The sequence below is a fragment of the Chanos chanos genome, chromosome 3, assembly GCF_902362185.1.
Source record: "Chanos chanos chromosome 3, fChaCha1.1, whole genome shotgun sequence".
Lineage (NCBI taxonomy): Eukaryota > Metazoa > Chordata > Actinopteri > Gonorynchiformes > Chanidae > Chanos > Chanos chanos.
The window spans coordinates 35,386,544-35,412,081 of NC_044497.1; the positions used below are offsets into that span (position 1 = coordinate 35,386,544).

The 25,538-nt window shown below is 42.4% G+C and overlaps 1 protein-coding gene across 1 annotated transcript in view; it reads left to right on the top strand.

Moving 5' to 3' along the window:
- mtcl2 (microtubule crosslinking factor 2) overlaps positions 1–22,792 on the top strand; it is a 35,218-nt gene extending 12,426 nt beyond the window's left edge. The window contains exons 4-14 of the mRNA XM_030769041.1: positions 9,913–9,975; positions 10,944–12,245; positions 13,564–13,701; positions 15,753–15,878; positions 16,572–16,802; positions 16,924–17,070; positions 17,286–17,453; positions 19,800–20,060; positions 20,517–20,587; positions 20,688–22,179; positions 22,560–22,792. Coding sequence (XP_030624901.1) covers positions 9,913–9,975; positions 10,944–12,245; positions 13,564–13,701; positions 15,753–15,878; positions 16,572–16,802; positions 16,924–17,070; positions 17,286–17,453; positions 19,800–20,060; positions 20,517–20,587; positions 20,688–22,179; positions 22,560–22,712 — 4,152 coding nt within the window. The 3' untranslated portion in view covers positions 22,713–22,792. The remainder of the gene's footprint in view (positions 1–9,912; positions 9,976–10,943; positions 12,246–13,563; positions 13,702–15,752; positions 15,879–16,571; positions 16,803–16,923; positions 17,071–17,285; positions 17,454–19,799; positions 20,061–20,516; positions 20,588–20,687; positions 22,180–22,559) is intronic.
- The last annotated feature ends 2,746 nt before the right edge of the window (positions 22,793–25,538 follow it).

Here is a 25,538-nt window from a genome sequence, read left to right on the forward strand (position 1 = left end):
TGAAAATGAAATATCCAGCAGGAGAAATTCACACATCTCTGCCATGTCTCTCATCAGCAAACAAAAAAAAACTGAAGCAAAATATATAAATATATAAAATATATAAGATATTTTTACAGATTAAGGAAATTAAAATGTGAACATCTGGATTTGATTGGTGTGCACAAGGCACACATCACACCCTAATTAGACACACTAAGTCACACACGCACAGATACACTTCACTTTGCTAGAGGCAACTGCCTGTTCTATTTTTAGTTTTAATAGTGGTCTCCCAGGGATGTTACTTAGTGACAGATCTAAACAATGATTATGATGTCATTACCATACCACTAGTTCTATGCATGTTGTGACCATGGATACCGGATCGGCTTGATGTTTCTCTCAACACTTCACTGAATTGTTTGCGACCAAGACTGAAACCCAGTGGCTCTATCTTGTCAGCAATTAGACTGCTACAGAATCTTTTTATTTTGTTCTACATCCATTCTGTAAAGCACAACAGTTATAGTTTGAGTACAATTCTATGATATTGCATTTTTTGATAAATATTTTACAGTGTCTATTGCACAGTATGGATTACATATAACCACAGGCAACAGGAAATAAGAATAATGAACATTGGAAAGATGTATTTGCATTGAAAATCCTTTTGCTTTGTCCTCTTGGGATTCTTTTGTGAATTGAAAACAAAAATTCATCCAAAGATGGCCTCAGTTTTCATTAGGTGGCTCATAATTTCTAAAATAGTGGCAGCTCCCAGGGAAGAGAATTAAATTAATATTCACAGTTTCACTTCCGCACCATCAAGACAAGCAGAAGATCACTGACCCGTCCTTCCAGGGTAACATAGATGCAGCCCAGCCACATTCGGGTCATTAAGCTCTGTCAGGACATCGCGATATGCGGACGTGGATCGGTACACTCGGGTTCTCCTGTAGTCTGTCACTGCCGTCGTTACCCAGTGCTGTAGATTTATGATCCAGATCCAGTAAGAAAGGCTTTGAGTCTGTATGAAAAGCTTATCTTATATAAGAAGTGTCTACTTATATCAGTGGACCAAATGGAGATTTGGGTGTACTGTGATCCTGATCCGTCACAAGTTGAGGACTCTTGTTCTGAACCAGGCACATAAACATAGATGACCCATAAAGCCAATGAAGCAGCAGAGTGTTGTTTGAGAGGGCATATAATGTGTGAAACACACACACACACACACACACACCTCACTTCATGTGCAACCTATTTCTTACACCACAACAATCTGATGACATGGCAGAGGTATTTATCCATGCTTGCATGTTATGTGAGTACATTTGTGTGTGTGTATGTACCTGCTTGCATGCCTCTGTTAGATCACCTGCCAGGCCTCAGTGTGAATTCTGGGATCAGTGTGCCATTAACCATTAGTGTCTAGCCTTTTCAGTGGCACAGGGAGTCTTAAAGTCTTATGTAAAGATTACGCAAATCCAGTATCACACGAAGAGCATGAATGTCCATCCATGCTGTGGACAGTAGAAGCAGTGGACTAAAACTACCACTTTCCATTTTTATCTGTTAGCTTGGCTTTTCTGCCTGGTACTTTACTGATCCCCTAAAACACATGGCTACATTGGGATTGGACTATGCGAATTGTGAGTGAGAGAGAGAGAGAAAGACAAGCAAATTAATGTCCTCAAAGTGTTTACCTTCTTCTACACCACTCCATCAAGGCCTCTCTTTGTGTTTACATCTCTCTTACCACTAATGTCTGAGCTGAACACACTATATCTTGAGGTTTAGAACAGAAGTGATTTGAATCTTGATAGAGTGGTACTCATTAACGGATTAAGACACTGAATAAACATCCCTTTAAATTGTCACCAACAGCTCTGAAACTTAGTAACCATTCAGTGCTTAAATGTGATATCCAGGAATTTAACAGCAATTATGATGTCATAAGAATTGGAGTCATTACACCAGCGGTGTTCTACACTGCTGTGGTTCTGTGGCATAGATATTATCAATGGTCTAGATCATGACAGGTAATATCAAGGTTCATATACAGTTCTGGTGTCGCCTGAAGAACTCTGAGTATGCACAATGATATATTAGATGGTCTATATACTGCTCTATCGGTGGAAACTGCTATGTTTCTTACATAAGGACATTGTTAGCAACTTTGCCAGATCAACCATGGGCATCCAATTAGAGGCTGTCTAATGCTTAGTGTTTCATCTGTGGAATTCCAAAAGAGCAGGAACTTCAAGGGAAAAACAAACAAACAAACAAACAACATTAAAAGAACCAACTTAGATGTGGCTCAAAACAGATTTTTAGGTCACTTTTCCAGCGTGACACTGATACTTCCATCCTCTGAGACCCTTTGAAGAACCAGCTGGGAACTCTTCTCTTATTTGGATCTGTATCTTAGTTCTATTGAGTGGCACAAATAGCTCTAACCAGCCACTGTGCTGGGATGTTGAGATCTCTAGTGATGTTTCTGCCCCACTGCCCACATTTGGTGATAGAGGAGAGTTGGTTGATGGCTGTCTCACAGACCACAGCACTACTATATACATTGATAGTCGTCTCCTCTCTTTGATTTGATAGGAGCAATCTACCATTACAGAGTTAGGCTTTCCTTCAGTTTTCGCTATCTTGTGATTCAGCCTCAAGGGAAATCGAGGGCTTCTCCTCACACATTCTGCAGCAAAACAAAAGGAAAATTAGATTGAGGCTTTTGAAGTGTTGACAGTGTTACTTAAAGAAAGATAAATGTTCATTTGTGCATGAGTAATGCACAACCTCATACTAGAGTTATTAAGAAAACAAAAAAAGGATCCCTACATTTGGACTAGACATAATCACAGAGGAGAGCGAGAGTGACATTTCTGGAGAACTTCATTTGTTGTGATGTGATCAAGTTTTAGAGCAAGTATCTGGCCTAGTTCCATACTTTCCATCTACACACTTCCGAATGACTTTCAACACTTACGCCAGTTCTCCTTGCAATATTTTTGTTCTTGCTGTTTGCTAAGATGAAGATCAGAGCTGAGCTACGACAGGAATGTTTGGGGCTGTTCCCGCCCTTCTCTCTCGATGTGTCTGTCTGTATTAGAGGCTAGTACCCTGACGTCTTAATGACCGTCAAGTGCTAGCGATTCTCCTAACGAGTGGGAAGGAGTTAGCACGTGTTCCCTGATTGAATTCTGCTGGAAGGAGAAGGGGGATATAAGGAGACACAAAGACGTGTTTATGTGGCAGCTGGGGATATCCAGTCTACTCTTGAGTGTTGGTTCTTAATGTTAACTGCTCTATACTTTTTCTTACAGACAGTAAAAGTCACACAGCGCTTTCCATTTAAAGCCCCATCAAGTCACACACCACTAATTGCGCCAGATGCTTGGTGTAGAGAGGGGTTTCTGAGGAAGGGGTCTATGTGGAACTAGGTCAGGCTAATGGGAGGGTCTGGGAGCTCCAGCACATCTCTGTGTTGGAATGTTTGAGGTACTGGTTTAATGTCCTACAAAACAAAGAACTGCCACGAGAAATATTTCACGTTGTTACTATGTTTCTCTCTTGTAGAGAGAAAATACAAGATATTAGTTCGTGTTGCACAGCAAAATACGCTGGTTTTCAAATGTTTGATTATAGATAAACTGTGATTCCATCCTTTTCTTATACTTTGACAATCAAGAACACATTTGCCTTTGATTGTGCCATTTGTTTGGGGTTGCTGCTGCAGGCTGTTGTAGTTCTGTTTGATTGTGCCATACCTGTGTGGTTACCAGGGCTGTAGAGTCAGTGCACAAAATCTTTGACTGCGACGCCGAAATTTATGGTACCACCGACAATAACCGACTCCAACTCCGACTTCACGACTCCACAGCCCTGGTGGATACCATGTGTTAAAGCAGGTGAATATGCTGTGTCTGAACCTAGGCTCACATACTCATTCAGTCTCTTTATGTCTCTCGTTCAGTCTGTCTGAGCTCCATCGATGTAAGTGACAAATAAGACAGTAGTGCGTATATACCAGTATCAAATTCATTTATCAGTCCAATATCCTGTTCAAACCTGACAATTTAAGACCATCACATGAGGCGTCTTAAATGTTTGACACAGATGACTGGTTTTAATTAAAGTTTAATTCCGTCGGATTAAAGATATGGATCCCTGACATTTATGTTACCATTGGTGGAAAGCCTTCTGCGGCATCAGTCATGGTCAGTTTGCATTTGGAGAGAGAGAGAACAAGAACAACCATGAGATGAGAAAGAGGCAGGTCGTTGTCTCAGCTGCATTTGAGCCATTGTCTTTGTGTGTTATGTACGCCGTGAACACACATCATGGAGCCCCTGGGATATTAACCTCAATCTACAGAACATTGTATTGTATTAATATGGGAGAATCCAATGCCTTTTATCCATTATATCTCCATTCATCCTGTAGAAAAGAAAGAGAGAGCAAGCGAGAGAAAAGAGAGGAGACAAAATGTTCCATCAAACCTTGAGCGCACCCCCCCCCCCCTCCATGACATGTAGATGACCTCTAGCGTTATTCTCTGAGGTAGGCCCATGTGTCAGCGGCCAAGACTGAAAGGCGATTCAGACAGCAGTCGCAGAGTAAAACTGCACAAGGTGATTAAAGCACAGTCTAACCATCAGACAGACATATTCCTGTTTTTTCATACATCACAGTTTTTCCCTGTGATCTGTCTCTTATCAACACCACCTCTTCTTTCTTTCTGTCTCCTCTGTTTCTTCTTGCTCTGTGTCTCCTCTGTTTCTTCTTTATCTCTGTCTGCTCTGTTTCTTTGTCTCTCTCTCCAGCTCTCTTTGTTGTTTCTTATACAGGCACACACTCCTCCCTCTGTCTCTTCCATTCCCTCTAAGCTCTCATGGCTTTACAAGTAATTAAGTAGTGTTTCAACACTTTAATTAACACTAGAGTCCAACCCCCTTGTAAAAACACAATAACGCAAATATGGACATGACACACGCCATTACCAAACAGCTCTGGGATGACTGAGACCATATTCTGCTGTGTATGTGGTGACCTGTGTAGGGGAGAATTATGTGTGTGTGTGTGTGTGTGTGTGTGTGTGTGTGTTTGAGATGGGCTTGCCTCAACATCAGTGGGTTGACACTTTATGGATAAACAATGGCAGAGGAAGAGATAGAGAAGGGTAGTGTGTGTGTGTGTGTATGCGTGCATGCGTGTGTGTGAGTGTGTGTGTCCGTTTTGTCATTAGCGTATGTCCACTCTCCAGGACTTTTGGAGTTTTTATCAGCTCTGATATCCTGGTTGCAGTGGTGGGCATAAGAGAGGAGAAGTTCATAAGCTTTTGCCACTGAACAGATAATGTGAAATGTAGCGTGGTGGTGAGATATTGGAATGTCATATTGCAAGACCGGAGGCAGAATACAGTTCCTAATCACTGTATAGATATCACTGTGTCTCTACAAAGCCTTGTATGTATTCACACCTACTCCTTAACATCCAGTGAATGGAGAAACCATTTACCCCTTTTGTGTGTCTGTGAAGAGGAACCATTACTGCAAAAGTCCAAATCATGCATCATTATTTGTGACTGGGAAGAAAGGCACTGTAGCTGGATACAATTTACTACTCCTCCATCCTCCCAGTTACTATTCAAATGTTTTACAGAATGTGCTATGCAAATCAGTTATCTAGCCTCCTGCTTCTTATCCATGACATACAGAAAGAGAGAAAGAGGGAGAGAGAGAGAGAGAGAGAGAGAGAGAAAGACAAAGAATAGGAGTATGAGAGAGAGAAAGAGAGAAAAGGAGGTGATTTCTGCCATCTTTCAGCCAGTTTGTGGGTGAACAGAGGGACTGTCTCATGTCAAGAGGATTTCAAGGGGTTTGATTTCCTGTTTTTTTCCTCCCTCATCCCCCACTCCCCTCGCCACTTTATTCATCAATTTGTTCCGTTGGTCTGCGCTGGCACTGAAGCAGTCGTCATGGGAACCTATTATGGTCTGTAGCGGTGCTTCGGGGGTAATGGGAGTCTAGTCCCTTTAGTTTGGGCTAATGCCTCAGTGCAATCTGGGAAATCAAAAATGTATACAGTGCTACAAATCAAAAGCCTTTGTGTCTCTTTCACTGCTTTCTGTCTATCCTCCTGACATTCTGTGTCCTCTATTGTTTCTCAGAGACCCTCCATCCATCTTTTTTTTTCTCAACCTCTTTCTATTGTATTCCTATCAGTAGCCCTTTCTGAAACACTCGAGATTCAGCCACATCTCGTGCTCTTGCTCTGTCTCTGAGCAGTGGCTGTTTTCTTATTATCAACATTTTAAATAAGCATTCTCTCTCTCTCTCTCTCTCTCTCTCTCTCTCTCTCTCTCTGTATTTTTCTCATTTTTGACCAGTGCTTCTCTCTGCTGTGAGAGGGACTTAGAGTGCCATGGTGACTCTGTGAATAGACGTTTGCCTGTCCCTCTCTCTGTGAAGCTATTGTGTGTGTGTGTGAGTGTGATTATGTGTGTGATTGGAATTGAGCTGGATTTTGGAAAGGCACCTCAAAAGGGGCTCTGCAGTCTGGGTACCCCACAGAATTCCATACTGACAGACAGGCTATACACAGAGACCCCCCTCCCCCGTCCCCGGAACCCCAATATAACACACCCTCCCTTTTGCTGGGGTTATGTCTTCTTATATAAGCGCAGCTCTCACTTGTTTACCTCCTTCATTGTTTCCCTTACATATGTCCCTGTCTCTCTGTTTCTGTCTCTGTACCTTTCTCACTCACACACACAGGGTAGAGCTCAATAAGCATGCTTGTGCTGTCTTGTGTTGCTGTCATCAGACTGAAGCAGGGAGAGATTCTGTTTACAAAGAGAGACACACTCATTCAGAGAGAGAGAGAGAACAACAGCTATTTTGATGCCGCACAAACAAAACAACCAGAGACAGTCAGTGTATTGTTTTGGTTCAGAGTAATTGTAAACATAACACATGGAACATTCATATGTTGGTATACTGCAGAGGGGAATATGTTATATAGCAAGCTTCATTGTAATTGAAAAAATTAGCGTAGTCTTCCAAAAAATGTCTGTTGAGAGAAGTCTTTTTTTTTCTCTTTTTTCTACTATATCCATCTCTGTATTTATAATTAAAGTATATTTTAGAACTTTTCTATTGTATGTGAGCTTTATAGTTCATCAGTAGTAGCTGGGGCGTCTTTTTTTTTGGGGGGGGGCGCAAAGATTACAACCTCAAGTATTTTGAACTGGAGCGTTGAGTTCTTTGCCTCTTCCATTTGACTGAGTCAGCACATCTCAATCCTCCCACATACCACTTACTCCATGAGAGACAGAAGGAGAGAGAGAAAGAGAGAGAGAAAGAGACAGAAGGAGAGAGAGAAAGAGAGAGAGAGAGAGAGAGAGAGAAGGAGAGAGAGAGAGAGAGAGAGAGAGAGAGAGAGAGAGAAAGAGAGAGAGAGAAGGAAATACTTCTGTGTTTTACTTTGGTGAGGGATGATCAACTAGTTCACTAACCCTGGATACCAGCCTGCAATGATTGTGTGTTGGGGGATTGTAGTATGGCATGATTTTTAGGAGGCTGAACAGAAGTGGTTCACCTGGGTAAAACACAACAATGCTTTTGGAAGTTTCACTCCAAATGGACTTTGATTACTTCTGGACTTATACCAAGCAGAGCAGTGAGTGGGTAGTTATGGCAGCTGTATGTTTAATCATTGGACTCTCTTTGTTAATATCAGCTCTTAGAACTCATCCAGTGACCGCTCTCTCGGCCTGGGTCTGGTTATGCAACGCTCCTAGAATCATTATTGTGTTCTGTTCTCTCATGTTGTCACGGTGACTGATCATGTGCTATGCAGTGTGTCCCTCAGATTTGTCCACGCTGTCATACCTCTCAGACTTCCAATATCATGCCAACTGAAGCCTGATGAGCTATTTCATAATTCATTCAGTTAGCCATGTGACAGGACAGAAAGGAGAAGAGAGAGAGAGCAAGAGAGAGAGAGAGAGATAGAGAGAAAGAGCAATAGAATAACCCCACTATGAGAGTTAACAAACTGACATGAGTCCATGAGTCCATGATGCATGTGTGAGCCTGAGGCGCATTTAGAGGAGACCGCACTGTTTTCTTACAGCAGGTTCTTACAGCAAAACCCTTATCCTCCCCAAGAACATGATAGCACCTATCCCTGTTAAAAAGAAAGGATTTGTTAAGTCCAGCCAAGCAGGACCATGCCTCAGCTTTGGGCAGGTCTGCTCCTGCTCTTCTTCCTCACAGAAACAGCCATTCAGGCATTTTATCCACCTGCTCACATGTCTGTTCTCTGCTCTGGTTTCACTGGGTTGAGACAGAGGTAGTTTATAGCCTGTCAGAGGCTCAGGTGACAAACTGAACAGAGCAGAGTTACCAAGGAACAGTTACAGCTTCCTGAATATGAAAGAATGGAGAAAGGGTTACATCTATAACTTTATACTTTGGTGATGATTTTCAACCCAAAGTCACTAAGCTAATGGTGCTGTTATTGTTGCATAGTTTTAGAATGGCACTTGCTGTGTCTGAGCAGAGTTTTGTGTTTATGTGTGTGTGCGAGAGAGAGAGAGCAAGAGAGAGAGAGAGAGAGTATTTGTGACCTTGTGTTGGAGGGCCACAGTTGCATCAGCTTGGCCATAACAATGGAATGTCTGTGTGGCTTAGGAACATGGGAGGAGAGACTGATAGAACAAAAAACGTGGAGAAAGAGAGAGAGAGAGAGAGATGAGGGGGGGCTAAGAAGTTAAGGAGTATGATGTGACTTTTCTAACACTTGTGTGTGTGTGCAGATATGTGCATGAGCCTGTGTGTGAGTTTGATGTGTAAGAAATAAAGCGTACTCATTGCCGTCATATCTCATTCATCTCTCTTTCCCACTGAAAGGGACATAAACTCTTTGCAAACTTCACAAAAAAAGAAAAAAAAAAGACAGTGCCAGAGAGTAGGTCGATACACTGCAGGATCAATAGCTCCATCAGCATTTAGCCTATTTCAGTCAATCTCTAGTCAGTCTATTGATTATAATTCTAGAGTTTAGTGCTTTTAAAGGGTTCTAAACAACGAACTAAACTGTGCCACCCTGTTGTGACAATTAGGTCTTGTGCAGCACTTTGTGTTTATGTAATATTAAATCCAATTTAGTGACTTTAGCTGCTCCATCCACACCTTTTTGGCTGAAAATTACTGGTTGACACAACAACAGACACAATAGTGCACTGCTGCAGTGGGATGTTATTTGTTTTCCTATTTATGTGATAGTACTTGTTTAAAAAAGGAAAGTGAATTCTCTCTCTCTGTCTCTCTCTCTCTCCCTCCCCCCTTCCCTCCCTCCCTCCCTCCCTCTCTCTCTCTCTCCCTCTCTCACTCTCTCTCTCACTCTCTCTTTCTCTCTCTATGGAGAGTGGCAGGTGGGTATAGTTTCCATGGAAACAGCAAAGCAGGATAGCTTCAGCTGCACTGTCTGTCAGTTAAGGGATTCAGTGTGTTTCATATCTTCCTTAATTCTTATGGAAAGAAATCACATAACACACGTAACAGAACATTGCATTTATCAGGAAGGGAAAGGAAAGGACAGGAAAGGAAAGGAAGAGATAGGTGTTAACTAGTATCTTTTATCTCTTCATATTACGACTGACACCTCTGTCGTTTTCTCTGTTTTCCTCTGCAAGTCTTTGTTTACATTTCGTATGTTCAGCCAAGGGAGCACCAACACTCCTAACAGTGTCTCTGCTGAGGTAAACATCGTCATGGCAGTGGCAAACCAAGAGAAACAGCCAAGGTGTTGCCATGGGGGTGGGACGGATGTGCAGAAGCTCTTGGTACTCACTGTCATTTAACAGAAGAATGTCTTTTTAATTTTTTATTTCCATGTCCTTTCTTCTCTCTGTAGAATTCTCTGAAGAAGAGAGGAGCACGGCCAAACAACAAGCCAGAGAAAAAGTCATCCCCTCAGGTAGTGGTTTTGCACTGTCCCTTACAACTCAGCTGGTGCATCTGACACCAGCATACACTTTAACTGGAGTCATCCTTGCTGAGTCAACTGGAATGGCCTAATATTCTCATAATGCTAACATGCTCGTACAGGCTCTACGAAATAGTTCACACCTACCTTTTCCAGTTAAACTGAGTCATAGTAATTGCAAGAGGATAGAGTACAAATAATTTTATCAGTATGCTGAATAATCAGCACTTGAAAACAAGCTGTTGCAAGTCCTTAGTAATAATATTTGCTGTAGTTTGCGATTTCTCAAGAACTGCGTAGATGGAATTGTAGTCATTCTGACATGTCTCAGCTACACCTCTGCACACACTCTTTCAAAGAATTTGAATGCTACTAAAAATCACACAACCTTGGATCAATATATATCATGTTCTCTTTATGCATGTTAAACTACTTATCAATTCTTTATTCATAGTTGAAGTTTTATAGTTCAACTGATTTTCCCTTATCCACCATGGCACACAAAAGTATGATGTGTCCGCCATTAACTCACTCAGTCTTTGTTTTCCTACCCTAAGGCCCAGGAGAATGACTTCTTATGTTGTATTCATTGTGTCAGTGATAATGAAGGAAATTACTTGGGGAAGCATGCAGCTGAGTCTTAAATCCATAATTTGCCAGCTGTACACTTTGTAAAGAGTATGGACAAACATAGCATGCATTATCAGAGTACCTGAATTATTGCCCTCTAAGTATAAACAACAACCCCATCTGTTCTTGTCATTTGTTCCAGAGAAGGCATAAAGGCATAGAACATCTAATTCAACTTGTCTTAATTCAACATACAATTTAGCATCTTAATCAAGACTCAATACCTTGGCTTTATCACAGTTAGTACTAACAACACCTCCAACACTACATTGTTTGATAGTTCTATGCAGAGTGTAAGCAGATAAACTCACTCTAAGCTTTCTTTACAGCCTCCAGAAGACAACTCAGACCTCAAGTGCCAGCTCCATTTCGCCAAAGAAGAGTCAGCCCTAATGTGCAAAAAACTCACCAAAATGGTGAAGGACAATGAGGCCATGCGTGAGGAGCTAGCTAAATACCGCTCGCTCTACGGTGAAGTGGATGCCTCATTGACGGTTGAAGAGGTTGCTGATTCACCTCACACCCGTGAAGCAGAAGTCAAAGTTCATCTGAAGCTAGTAGAGGAAGAAGCCAACTTGTTGAGCCGTAGAATCGTGGAGTTGGAGGTGGAAAACCGTGGCCTTCGTGCTGAAATGGATGACATGAAGGCTCAGGAATCTGGCGTTTCAACCAGTCTTGGAAGTCATCTGTTGCTGCCAGCGTCAGCTGAAAATGTGATGGAACTGCAACGTCACCTGCAGTTTGTAGAGGAGGAAGCTGATCTGCTCCGTCGCTCACTTATGGAGATGGAGGAGCAGAACAAGCTTCTGATGAATGAGCTCAACCGCTATAAGTCTGAAATTCCCATTGATGCTGAGATAGAAACCTCCACAACTTCCTCCTCGCCACTTCTTCTGTCCTCTTCAGTCCCACTGTCAGAGGATGGAGGACCCAGTGAGGCAACTCAAGAGGAGCTGCTGGCAGCAAGGCTCCAGATTGGAGAGCTAAGTGGGAAGGTGAAGAAGCTTCAATATGAGAATCGTGTTCTTCTCTCCAACCTGCAGCGATGTGACTTGGCCTCCAACCATACCACTACCCGTCCAGCCCTGGAGACCGACGCTGAGGCTGGGGATTCAGCTGAGTGCGTGCCCAGTCAAACGCACCGTGAGGGCCCGGTGGGGGGTGAGCAGAACGACCCTCCAGAGGAGGAAGAAAAAGAGGAGCGAGGAAAACAACAAACAACAAGAGGTGGCCTCAGCCTGAAGGACCATGAAGCTCTGCTAGCCATGAGGGACCAGGCACGACTGGTAACCGCGGCGATCCAACTTCTGACATCGCCAGACTCAAATTGCCTGCTTACGTCCGATTCCATCTATCGAAAGATTGTATGCGTGGAAGCTGCAGAGGAAAAGAACCAATCAGAAAGCCTGATTGAGGCTCTTAGCAGTAGGCTGCAGTCTCTACAGGCTCAGCTCCAGGACTTCACCCAACGGGTGGAGGCCCTGGGCGAAACTCCAGTGAGGGAGCAGGTGGAAGGGTCGTCCCCCGTGCCTTTGAGCCCAGAATCAGGGGCCCCACCAATGGCTCTTCCTTTTGCCTCCCTCTCCAGCTCTCCAGACACTCAGGTCAATGAGATCACAGCTGAACAGACGGTAAGAACACCCATCTTTGTCTTACCCTTCTTCTTCCTCTCCTTATTATGCTTTTGTACTCGGTTCTCCTCTTTTTGGTTTCATATTTTCCACATTTAATTTGGAAGCAGGTTTGTTTCATTTTGGATTTACTTTACAAATCATGCTAAAGCTTACTAATAATCCCACACCCTAATCCCTCCAAGCACTCCCAACCATAACTATGCATGCTTTTAATACTTTATGAGACCTTATAGAGGATAGTTATGGCCTCTAATGGAGTCATACTGTATGTTGTAACTAGCAGAGTAATAAGTCTTCCACTGATGGTAGACTTATGTATACACATATGCAGTTTGCCAAAATTAGCTAAGATTAGAATGCATAGCATGCCTGCAGGGTAGGTAAGCCTAATTAAACCTAATTTACATTAGCAAATACAATCATTTGACTGTCTTTGGTATGTGACTGGGCATGTTGGTGTGCCTTGAAGTTTACTCTGTGTCCTTTATGCTTGGAAATAATATGTTCATAATTACAGTTAATATATTCAGGTTGCCATAGGTCCACTCTCAATCAGTTTTTCAGCAGTAGAGGGTAGTTATGCTGAATAAACACAATATCTAGAATGATGAAAGTAGTGGACTCACAATCGAAAGTTCATTCATTTTAAATTAAAACAAACTTTCATTTCTTATTAATCTAAATAAGTGTTAAGGCCAAGACTCCATTAGAGGTCCACTTCTCAAAATCCCAATCCGTTCCCTTCTCTCTCTCTCTCTTTCTCTTTCTCTTTCTCTACCCTGTCTACCCCTCTTCTCTCTGCCTCTTACTGCATGGGCACCATGATCTGTGGTCTTTGCTCTGTTTTGTTTTCTCTTCCCTTTCCTCTTCCTCTCCCCCTCTTTTTGATTCTCTTCTTTCCCTTCCTGCCCCCTCTCTTCTTCGTTCACCAGCAGTCGCTTGTACCTCTCATTGTAGTTTTGTTTCTTTTTTCCACAATGTCCTATGCCACAATGACCAAACTGTTTTTCCTTTACACACTTTTTTTCATATTGTGAAATTTTTCTTTCAACATGTTTTGTGAAATCCATGTTGGATCTGTCACTTTTTTCTTATTTTTGTTTTTTACTGTCTTTTTCAATCCACCTTCTCTCCACTTTTTTTTTCTGTCTGTCACTCGATCCATCCATCTTAAACTCACATCTTAATGTCCACATTTTTCTTCTGTCCATTTCTATTTTCCCTTTCTTTCCTCCTCTCTCATATCTGTCTTGTCTCTCTTTATTGTTTTTTTTTTTCTTTCCTTCATTAACTTGCCCATGCATGCATGCAACAGCCCGACTTTAGGGACCAATCGGAGAGAGAGGACAAATGCCAAGAACCACACCCATGCAAAACAGAGGACGAGAGCATCATCCACAAAGACAGCAACAAGGAGCACTCACCAGATTCAAACGAGACCAACCCTTCTCTGGTAGGTCACACAAAGAGAAGTGGATGAATGTGGTTTCCCTTTGCTTCCAATAGTGGTTTAATCATGCCCACATCACACTGCCTCTTTATGATGACATCATGTCCCACAGCACAAGAAGGAAGCGTCTGTTGCTCTTGTTTGTGTGACCTCTTGATAGGAGGTCTCCATGGTAACAAGGGTCTGTAAAAGCAATAAAAAAACGGCTTCAGAGGAGTACAATAGGCCAAGCTGACCTCCGCTTAGAGGAAATGCCTGTTGCTATCGTTATTAAATATATACTCATGGGAGCAGGGGAGGTCTCAAGAGGAATCAGAGTGCATACTGTTAGGTCACCTCTGGGTTAAATCTGTGATCTTTTCTACATCATAATGAAAGTGAGGTGTCATTATGCCTGTGCACTAGCAGTCTGTGGTTATAGCTTTATTATTTGTTACTACTAATGATGATATTAAAACCATGCTTAAAATTTAGCAGGCAAAGATGCCTGGAAAATCTTTTCTGTTCTCATTACCATGATTAATGTTTGTTGTAATATTAGTAATAAACAATCAAATTACATACTCACAAACAAAAAAAAAACAAACCTTATGAGGTTTTGTCAAAGCCTGCAAAGGACTTCATATCATGCATGTCATGGTTTTCCATGTAGGTAGCTTTCCAAAGAGGAAAAAAGTTAAAAATATTGCAGTCATAAGATTATTTCCCAGCACTGTGTGCATACCCACAGTCACCCTCACAACTCGTGGATGGATATTTGACATCTCGCAATGTCAGTCCCTCTTCATGTCCCTTATTCTCTCTCATTCTGTATCATGGGCTAATGATCTGTGATCGCACAGTAATGCCTGGAGGGAGACTGAAAGTGTTTCGATGACATCCTGGAACAACGTGATGTCACAGAGGAGTAGACCCTGAATGTTTCCCTTGTCACTAAACATAAGACAGAGCAGATGGTACAGCCATTAGTAGAGCCGAGATACAAATATCTCAAACATGACTGTCTGCAGACAGACAGAAGCTTTTATAACTGAGTTTTGTAATGATTATTTCTGATTATTCACCATAGTAGCACCTAGGCTGTGAGAGCTGAGTGACACAGATGTTCAGCACTTTGTCATTAAATTTGTAAATGTTAAATAAACAGTAATAAATAAAATAGAATAAAAATGTTAAATAAATAAACAGTAAAGTTTTTCTCTTTGAACCAAACTGGTGAAAAAGCACAGTAGATGCAGTAATAGTAGGGAGAGAGAATGAGAGAGAGAGGGAGAACAGTAAAGTAAATGCTGTATGTATTTTAAATTAAGAAGCCAGCAATCAGTTCTGTAAGACTGCTTTTGAGAAGGAGCTCATTGGCACACTGCCAGGTAGACAAACTTACTGCATTTCAATACACTTAGTACTCTTTCCTGCTGAGAAAGGATGTCAAAAATGATGCAGTGCGACTGAAAATATCTAAAAAAAAACCATACATCAGATCATATAGCTTTTCTTTTCTGTATAACCAGCCATGGTGTTCAACAGGTTAAAACATGAGAAAAGAAACCATTTGTACAGTTAGAAAAAAAACCAGCACTGTGAATAATGAAATCAGTTCAACATCCTACAGAAGAATAAATCCTTAAAACTCATTTTATATCGAAGCCCCAAAATACAAAATTACACACTGTTAAATCTCCCAGGAAATATATAGGGTCCTTCCATTCATCTGTGCCACTCCCAGTCTATCAACCAGTGCTTAAAAAGCTGACAAATGTTGTTCTTAGTAAGATGTGACTAAAATGAAAACCACGGGACCGTGCCCTCGGGTCTTGTGCCTTCAGTTAACTTGGAAGCCATTCAGTTTCCTGGATGGGCTTTTCCTATGTATTGTTCCCAGAAAGAGGAGACAGATCACTAACTGTTTTGGTGAATAACGTACTCTTTGTGAACCAATACCTATAAAACATAGGTCATATAAGCCTATCATATGTGTATCACAGTATGTTTATTCCTAATCTTTTCCCTCTCTCTCTCTCTCTCTCTCTCTCTCTCTCTAGTTACCAGAGCAGGTATGTGAGCTGCAGGCATTGCTGTTGGAAGCAAGGGAGAAAACACAGAGTGTTGAGAAGGAGTTGTCTCTGGAGAGACAAGCACACAGAGATGATACACAGAGCACCTCCCTCAAACTGTCTCAGGTACTCAACCCAACTGGTTCACATGAAGCAAATTATAAGAGACACCTCACACTCAGAACACCCCACACTTTGGGCATAAAGTGAGAAAACCAAACAAATGAACATGCAGAGCTATTTCCATAGCAGATGAACCCACACTTTGAGAAATGATGTCCGGCATATTCACACCATAGCTATGAAGCTAACAGTAGACAGTATCAGCCCTAGATAGGCGTTGGTCAAAGATACATTCTCTGTGCAAATGGCACAGGTGTTGCAAACTGGTGAACACAGAGATTGTGCTGACGGAGATGTTTGCTGCTGGTACAGGTCATGCAGTGGGAAGCTACACAGGTGCTTACCAGGTGGTCATAACATTGTTTTTGTAAAATGCAGACGACAGATATATGTCATCACGTGGCATTTCTCATGATTATGTAGCCAACACAGTGAGCAGACAGTAGCATATGTTTACATCATTCTTTAGTACATCAACCCCCCTCCCGTTCATCCTGTGAGCATAATGGATTTGCTTGCTTTGCAAACTTCAAAGGTACCACACCTACCCTCCCTCTTCTTTCTCTTGTCTTTCTTTACGGCCATCCCTGTCACTCTCTGTCTTGCTGTCCCTGTCTCTTTTTTTTCTTCTCTCTTTCTTTGTTCCTATCTGACTTCACCCTTACTATCTCTCCCATCTATTCTCTACACCTTCAGCTGCAAGAGGAGCATCAGAAGGTTCTTGTTCGGAAGGATTTCCAGTTGCAGAGTTTGAGTCTGCAGTCTCGTCTGCAACAGAAGCTGTGGAGCCAGGAGAGAAACCTGCTGGTTCAGGAGTCTCAACAGCTCAAACAGAACCTTCTCCTTATCAGTCTCAAACTGAGATGGTTCCTAAAGCAGTGGAGACTGGGCAAGAAGCTGGATGGAGAGGACAAGGATATCCTTGAGGTTTGTCATTCTGCTCTAACACACAACCCGTGTCTCACTGTGGCAAGTGAACTGCCCAATCAGTTAATCAACATGTCGGCAAGCCTACCAGCCAAGCAACAGCAGTGTCCTTTTGTTACAGGTGAACAGCGTGAAAGATCTTTACCTTCTGCTAGAAGAAGATGGCCTGACTACCCTTCCAGGGGATAACAAAATGGCTGCCACTGAGGAGCAACCTCTCAGCCCAACAACCAAAGAACATACAGCTCTAGAAAAGAGTCAGAAGCAGGTATGTATGCTCAGACAAGAGATGAAAGACTAGTTGTTTATTCATGTCTAGACTGGAAGATATCTAGATTTATTCCTCTTTATGTGGAGCATGTGGTGGTCACTATTTGGTATGGACCTTTAATTTGGATGAAATTTAAATGTAAAAACAGGGATTTGTAAGTGTAATTGATGGTAACTTGGTTACCATTTAATCTCCTGTTGCATCCTTAACAGACTGGTGGGATGAGCGGTACTTTGTCGGATCTGAAAGAGGCGTTGCAGGATCTCAGTGCAGAGCTCCGTGAGGAGCGGCAGGGGTCCCAGGAGCTCACCCAGCAGTTTGCCCGGGCCAAGGCTTCCTGGGAGGTGGAACGGACTGAGCTGAAGAGCCTCATCACACAGGTGAGCTGACAACAATATGACATGACATGGTAAACATTCACCTACCGATACATATTATGGGCGAGAGAGTTTAGCTGCAGCTTTTTAGACCAGATAGATGCAGGCGACAAACAAACGATGCAGTTGAAACACCTGCCACAGACTGTGGGAGGCAAGTACTGTAGTAAATGATTCAACATGATAAGGTGGAGTAGTCTTCAGAACGTCAGCAGTTGTGTGTTAGACTGGTTGGGGTGTTGAGTTTCCTGACAGGCTGCTTATTGGCCCAGGGAAAAGCTCGGATAGTGAGACATGAGTTTAATATGGTCAAACTCTCACACACACTCGTAACTGCAGCCCTCTGTAATGACTTAATTAAAGCAAAGGGTGAGCCCTCTGTAGATCAATGCAAAGAGAGAGAGAGAGAAAGAGAGACAGAAAGAGAAAGAGAGAGAGAGAAAGAAAGACAGAGAGAGAGAGTTGAAAATAGATCTGGGAGTGACCGAGACAGATGGAGGGAGAAATGAGGTAGAGAGGAGAAAATGAATTTGGTTATGTTATATATGACCCTTACACTCCCTGCCGCTCTGGATAACAGCTCTGGTGACGCTATGATGTTATGGTCCAAACCCAGTGAGACTTTGCTAGAGCTCTGGGTTGGGCCAGTTTTCAGCCTGTTTCCTTTCTCTCTGGCACCAGCTCATGCTCTTTCTCCCTCTTTCCACAGCTTTTGTTTCTCACTTCCAAGGTCAGCACTCACACACTGTGTCAAGCGATAGAGAGAATGAAAAATGACATGAACAAAAATAAAAACAGAGGGACAGAAGTAGACATGGCACAACTGATTGCAGTTGTACTGCTTGACCCAACTTTGTCTCAAATATCTGAATAACAAACCTTCATGTAACATAAAAAAGCATTAGCAGTTCTTTGTTGTCATGGTCCTTTTTTTGACACAGAACCTGAGCCGAAGTGTACCTAGTCACATATACAAATGCCTTCAAATGTGTTTTATTATAATTTAGTTGGAAATAGGTATAAAAAATCTTTAGATATTCAGTGGATTCATTAGCCTCAAGACTCTGTCCTAATCTGACTGGCACAGCTGGCATCAACAGTCCCCTCTCAGTCTGGGAATCTGTGCCAGCCACTTCAGTGTGGCACAGTGGCAACGTGGCAGCACTCTGCCAGCTGTTACCCTGCAGAGATCCAAGTTCTGGCTGTAACTTCAACATTCTCATAAACCTTTGAATGAATCATCACAGGTTTGGGAAGGGAGCTTATAGCCTCCTCTCCTCATTACACCACACAAACATACACATGCACAGACACACACACACACACACACACATATACACACACACACAATCATCACATTATACCACAAACATCCATTTGTCTCTGAATTCCCTTGAAAATAGAGCTTTTTTAGTTTCCGTCTATAATATGTGGAATTAAACAAAAGACATAATGTGTCGCTGCAAGAGTTTAATCACTTGAACATCGGATTAGTTGCCAGATTGCTCCCGCAGCACCATATATGGGTGAAACCTGCAGGCACCCTGGTACACACAATTGATGGGCCTCACAGAAGCTTGTTCAGCTTAGCAACAAGGCAGGCACAGACTCATAAAAAAAATTGAGCAATAGCTGCAGATTCGAAGCTGTGTTTGAAATGGTCTAATGGGCAGATTGAGAAGCACATGGAGAGAAAGAGGGCGAAGGGATATTATCTTGTGATCCTTTTTTTTAGAACATATGAGAACAAAGGAAGGGTTCCTTGATGGTAACAGAGTGATAAAACACAGAGTTATATCAGTATTTCAGTGACGCTAGCTGACATTCACTGTATATCCCATTCAGTGTGTCTTTAAAATGTACTCAGGCTGCTGGATTGTAGGGTTCTGTGCTTTGGCTTTTAGCAGTATGCAGTAGTATTCTACTTTGCAGTTTGGGACTATTACACTGTTGCCATGGTTACCAGCCCTTCATTTGATGGTCATGAGCTGTTATGGAGTACAGTTTAGGTTTTTGGTATCGGTGCCTCAGCACAGGATGTTCACAATATAATGTGACAGCTTAAGGCTATGATGATATTGGGAAGCAGTGCAATGTTTCCAATAAATGATCCTATGAGATCTTCATATGTGGCACTGCAATGCTGTAATAACCCCATTCCCCTTTGTTTGTCTATGTTTTCAGTATAAATACAAAGAAAAGTACATAAATATACATGTTTTAAGGCAAATGTTACTCTTGACAATGTAGTTAACCTCATTGCTTTGCCTAAATGTTCCATTAGTCTGTTGCCATGGCTACTATTCAGTAATGATTAACCTGGGAGTTCTGTTGTTGATTACTCTTCAGCTGGAGGGTAAAGCAAGCAAAACTACTCTGGGTGCAAGTGATAAAGATCCTCCAGACCTGAAGGGGGCACTAAAGAGGGAGCGCGAGGAGCATCAGCACCTCTTGGCTGACTCATATGCAGCAGTGATGGACCTAACCAAACAGCTTCAAATCAATGAGAGAAACTGGAGCCGGGAGAAACTGGAGCTACTGGAATGCTTTAACCAGGAGAGAGCCCAGTGGGAACAACGGCTCAGAGAGGCCCAGAGCAAAGGCACACAGGTGAGGCTATGTCAAAAACCACAGTAGGATCAGAGGTCATGTTGGTTATTTGTCATGTGTCACATTTTCTCACTTTCTGTGTGACATTTAGATTCTCTCTTTGGGAGTCACCGAGGAGTTTTTTGCTATGTCCTTGACCACACTTTGACTGACAATGACATCCTCTATAATCAACTGCAAACTAAGTTTCTAATTCATTTGATATCTGTTTCCTTTAAGAGGCTAGAATTTCTAGAAGCTAAAATTTTGCCTGTGCATAATAAACCACATTGCTCTGAGACAGGAAGTGATATCACAAATGTATCTTCATGTGTCTGCCTTCCTGTTATTTTTTTCTACAAATCAGCTGACTCAGTACCAAGGCCTAAAGAGTGTCTTGTGAGAGACAGATGACTGTGGTGACTGCACTGTCCATTTCCTTCTCAACTGTGTAGTAAAATATCTCTTCTTTTTCAGTCTGTCGGTGAAAAAACATTAGAAACAGAGACCCCAACCAATGCAGACACAAATGGGGCAAATATAAAGAGGTAAAATTGCACATTTACTCCATAAAACCAGTCCACAAACTATCATTATGTCCTGAAACGTTTTGAGAAAGCTCATTATGTCCTTTCCTATCTGATGCAGGGTCAAATCAATCACTTCTTTTTCTGACTCTGAAGACCAGCTCGAAACCAGTTCTGTCCTTCAGGGTCAAGAGGTGATCAGAACAGAGAGGAAGGTTGAAAGGGAGCATCCTAGCGACCCAGCCAGCATTCTGACCCGTACCGACCTTGGAGACCTTAACCGGAAGAACTGGAAATACCTGACGAATGACTTGGCTCTGTTGGAGAAAGGTGACCCATTTAAGACATGGGATTGCCCCAGCACCGGTACCAGCTTCCCTGGTCTGGATCTGAGCCTAGAGAAGACCCAGAGAAGCTACACAGCACCAGATAAAACAGGCATCAGGATCTACTATAGCCCTCCAGCTGTACGTAGGATGGAGCGGAGACCGACCAGGGAGGAGAAATTCCAACAAGAGGTCAAGACAGGGCATGCATTCATAGAAGCTGGGATCACAGGTGGAGGGGATGCAGTCAGCCAGCCTTCCTCATCTCACTCTGCTTCTTCAACATCATCTTCGTCATATGAGCAGTGGCTTAGTTCTTTGTCCAAGCAGCACAGGGATTTGTTGGAAGGCCAGGCAGGCCTGGAGATATCAGGAAACCTCAGCGATGACATGAAGGAGATGACCAATTGTGTCAGGCAGGCAATCCGCTCTAGTTCGCTGGAGAGGAAGTGCAGCAAGGACGTCGGAAGCCAGACTGTGGGTGTGGCCACCACAGGGACACAGACGACCCAGTTTGTCAGTATTGGCCTCCAGACAGATGGACCTGCTTCCTCCACCTCCAGAGGGGCAGGGCTACATGGGAAAGCATGGAGTCCAAGGCCCTCCTCTTCACTGGCGTCAGCTCGTTCCCGTCAGATCTCTTCTTCTCTGGAGAAAGTGCACAGCCGCATCGAGAGACCGTGTTGTTCACCCAAATATGGCTCTCCCAAACTCACACGAAGGGCGTCCACTTCTTCTTCCAAACTGGAGACTTCATCAACTTCGTCACGTGACCGGAGTGTGTGGAACCTGCACAACCGCAGCGGGCAGAATGGTTCAGCTTGGGCTCGGTCCACGACAACCCGTGATAGTCCTGTTCTTAGTGGTCTGAATGATGGCCTATCCAGCCTCTTCAGTGTAGTTGAACATTCTGGAAGCATGGAGTCCCTCTGGAAGTCTGATTGTGGCGTCGGCGCAGGAAGGCAAGCTGCTGGGAAGCCTTCCTGCCCCAGCATTGGGATTGGACTTGGAGAGCCTGGAATGCACAAGTACGGCATCGTTCAAGAGTTCTTCCGGAACGTGTGTAGCCGGACGCAGATCCCTGTGGGCTCGGAGAAGAGGCAAAGGGAAGGCATTCTCGTAGATGAGCCAAAGCCAGAATGTCTCTCTGGGGCTCTGTTAGGAAATGACAATGTCACAAAGATAGTCAACAAGAGGTTCATGAAGCAGACACAAGATGACCAGGGAATGACAGGCAAAGACTCAAACATACGGGACACAATGGCCACTAGTGCAAGCAACTTTGACGTAAGTAATTTTTTGACACTACACACCTGAGTGATTCCTTTCTTATTAATGTGTACTTACAACACGATCTCACAAAATCTTTTGCAATCTGAGAGATCATAATATCTCAGAGAATCTGTGGTGGATGGATAACTGTTTTCTTTATATTCCTGGCTATTTAATAGTTATATATAATTGTTTATATGTTAAAATGTTTTTAGTTGCTTAAATGTTTAAAAGGTTTCGAACAAATGATTAAACTGGTATTTATGTGATATGTAGTTAACTTGTATTAAGCTAGCTATCTGCTAAAATGATACAGTTATTAGAGAATTTAGAAAAGCAGAATTTTAATTTACAGTTGTAATCATCTCTAATGTAACTTATATTCCACTTCCCAGGATGGAGTGTGTGACTGCACTTCTCAGTCTCTCACATCCTGTTTTGCTCGACCCTCCCGCTCTGCCACTCGCCACAGCCAGGGCCAGTGCAAGCACCGCCCCCAGGAGTCACCTATGGCAACCGAGGAGAAAGTTAATGCCAGTAACGAATGACAAGAAGAGGAGGGGAACTCCTCACACTGCCACCAAACACATGTGGATGGATAGAAAAACTGCCACAAAATACACTGCCACACACACACACATACACACACACACGCATGCATGCCTGCACACACTGCCACACTGATACACTGCCTGCATACACACACATTCAAAAACATCACACACACACTCACACACACACATACACACAAAAAGAGGACTTCCCCACTGTATAAAAAACAAGGACCATGAATACTAGACGCTGTGGAATCCCCCGTGCCTGGAGAGTTCTAGGATTAGAACTCTAACCAGTCAGCACATTCTAATGCCAAGGAAAGGGAGAAAGACAGAACATGAATCATCTTCTCTATTTCACCTGAACCCCTCATACAACTGACAGAGCAGCTCCCGAAAATGAATCTGTGCCACCGTGATGCCAGGACTGAAAATATTGTAACCAGTCAATTTAAAACTCTTTTGGTAACCTGGTATTCCTTTTCCAGCTCTCTCTATGTAAAATTGGTCCAATATTGTCTTTGGCAGTCCACAGTGGACAACATACTTTAATTGATCAAATCACAATCATCAAATGGCTGGGATGTCAACGTTAGGACAACGTGTAACTCCTCAATACCACCTTAATAAACGCCTTTGGAGTGCAGTCCAGCCTACAACAAACAACACAAACTCACACTGCAGCTCTCCGGGTCCACTTGCCATCTTTTTAACAGGTCGAAATTTTTGATCCTCTAAGTAACCAGCTTGAAGTCATGAACTACTGTTCCTTAGAATTGTCTGGATTGGATGTATAGCTGTGTTTTATTTCAATTTCGTTTTCATTTTTTTTTCTGTACTGTTTTCATTATTTCTATGTAACTGTATGAGCTGTTCATTTTGAGAATTTGAAATGTTGAAATGGCACAAAATGAGTTAAGACATAGAGTTTAAGACGACTTATTATATGGTTTGAACTTGAAAAATGCACTGGACATACAGCCATTCAGTGAAATCCCCTGATAGGTTTTATGATAAATTTTATAAATAGAGAGAAAGTAAAGTCAGAGGAAGGTCTGGGTTACCTCTACACTGCAGCTAACTAAATTGTGAATAGTGGCGTGGTGGGTGTGTGTGTGTGTGTGTGAATGAGTGAATGTCAGATTCATTGTGTACGCTGCAGAAAACCACAGCAGTCTTCTACGTAAAGGTCATTCTTCCAGTCTGCCCATTCCTGTCTGTCTGTCTGTCTGTCTGTCTCTATCTCTCTCGCTCTCACTGTTCCTGTATCGCTTTCTTGCTGCACGCTGATGCAGAAAAGGTTGTGGAAAACAGTGTCCTTTAAAGAGAGACACTGTATCCTTATTCCAAACTGCTTCTAACAGACTTATTAAAGCCACATTATACATCAGTGTAAAATATATATGACTCAAAGGAGGACAAAATGCAAATGTTCTCATTGTTTACGACTGTAACATTCAGACTAGAAAAGAATTTCTCCATCCTTAGTGTTTCCCACTTTACAATACGATCATTCGTAGTAAGTTTATATGTAATATTCTTTATTTTACTGATAAACTCAAGCCATGACACAGGGATATGTTTAAAGCAAACTATGCAGTCTGCTGTAAAGAGTTTGCAAGTCCCTATCCAGGACTGGTGCACCTATGTATTGTTTTACTTAAGATGTGGATGATAGATAGACTATATGTGATGTTTTTCTCAGATTGTGATGGTGCTCTGCTCTGCAGGCTTAGACCTGTTCAAAGTGCTTTTACCTGGTTTTAGTCCTGGCTTAAAGGGGAGAGGATTTCTGCTATTTGCCACTAGCTGCTGGTATTGTGACCAGCTGAAAATAAGTGTTTAATGTTCTCTGGTAGGTTTCTGAACGACTGTATGAGGGTTAGTGTCATTTATAGTATGTTGCCATCAGAACTAGGGTCTTTTTTTTAGTTTCGCTAGCAATGAAAACTAGTTCCCCACCTCCACCCTCCAGCCTTGTTTCATGTATGCGGACAAACAAACAGCCTTTTCCTCTTTCCTGCTCAGCAAAACTGTCTGTCTAATATGCCTACACATATTTGCACACAGTCATCTTATTTATTCACACACACACACACACACACACACATACACACACACACACACAGTGTGCTAGTAGTAGCTGAGTAATCATGTTCAGCCTTTTTTTTCTATGTCTCCCTCTTAGCTCATCTCTACTAAGTAGGGCATTACCGAAGATGTTTTTAGATTTCCTTTTTGTCAAATCTCTAGTCTGACCCAGTCTAACAACCAATGACAGTCTTAAACGAAGCCTAGATTGTAATATTCCAGATGCCTGTAATGATGGCTCCTCCCCCTTCAAAGCTGCTGCCATAACTCAGGAGCATAAGAAATGAAGGAAAAGACAAACAAAGATTCTCTGGGAAACATCCACTGCAATGGGAGCTAAAGCTTCTGTTGATTTTCATTGAAGCTGAACATTCTGTTGGCTCCTACATAAGATTCCAAAGTTCCTGTTGTGACATCACTGTCCTGTCCTTCTTTCTATTCTCCTTGGGTCATACCTCTCCACAGCTACCTCTTTTTACCACATGATCCTGAATGATAGTCATTCACATCCTCCTGTTCATTGCATGCTGTACGTTTTTTTTTTCTCTTTAAGAAAAGGAGTGCCTTTTAAGGAAAAATTAAATTAAGATATTTCTGATATAGTTCCCTGACCAATTGTCTGTTGAACGTAATGAGACTAGTCTAGATGTTTATAGTAATGTTGTTTGATTCAGCTCAAATATTCATTTGTCTTATGTCACCAGATATCCAGTGTGCGTAACAATTGGG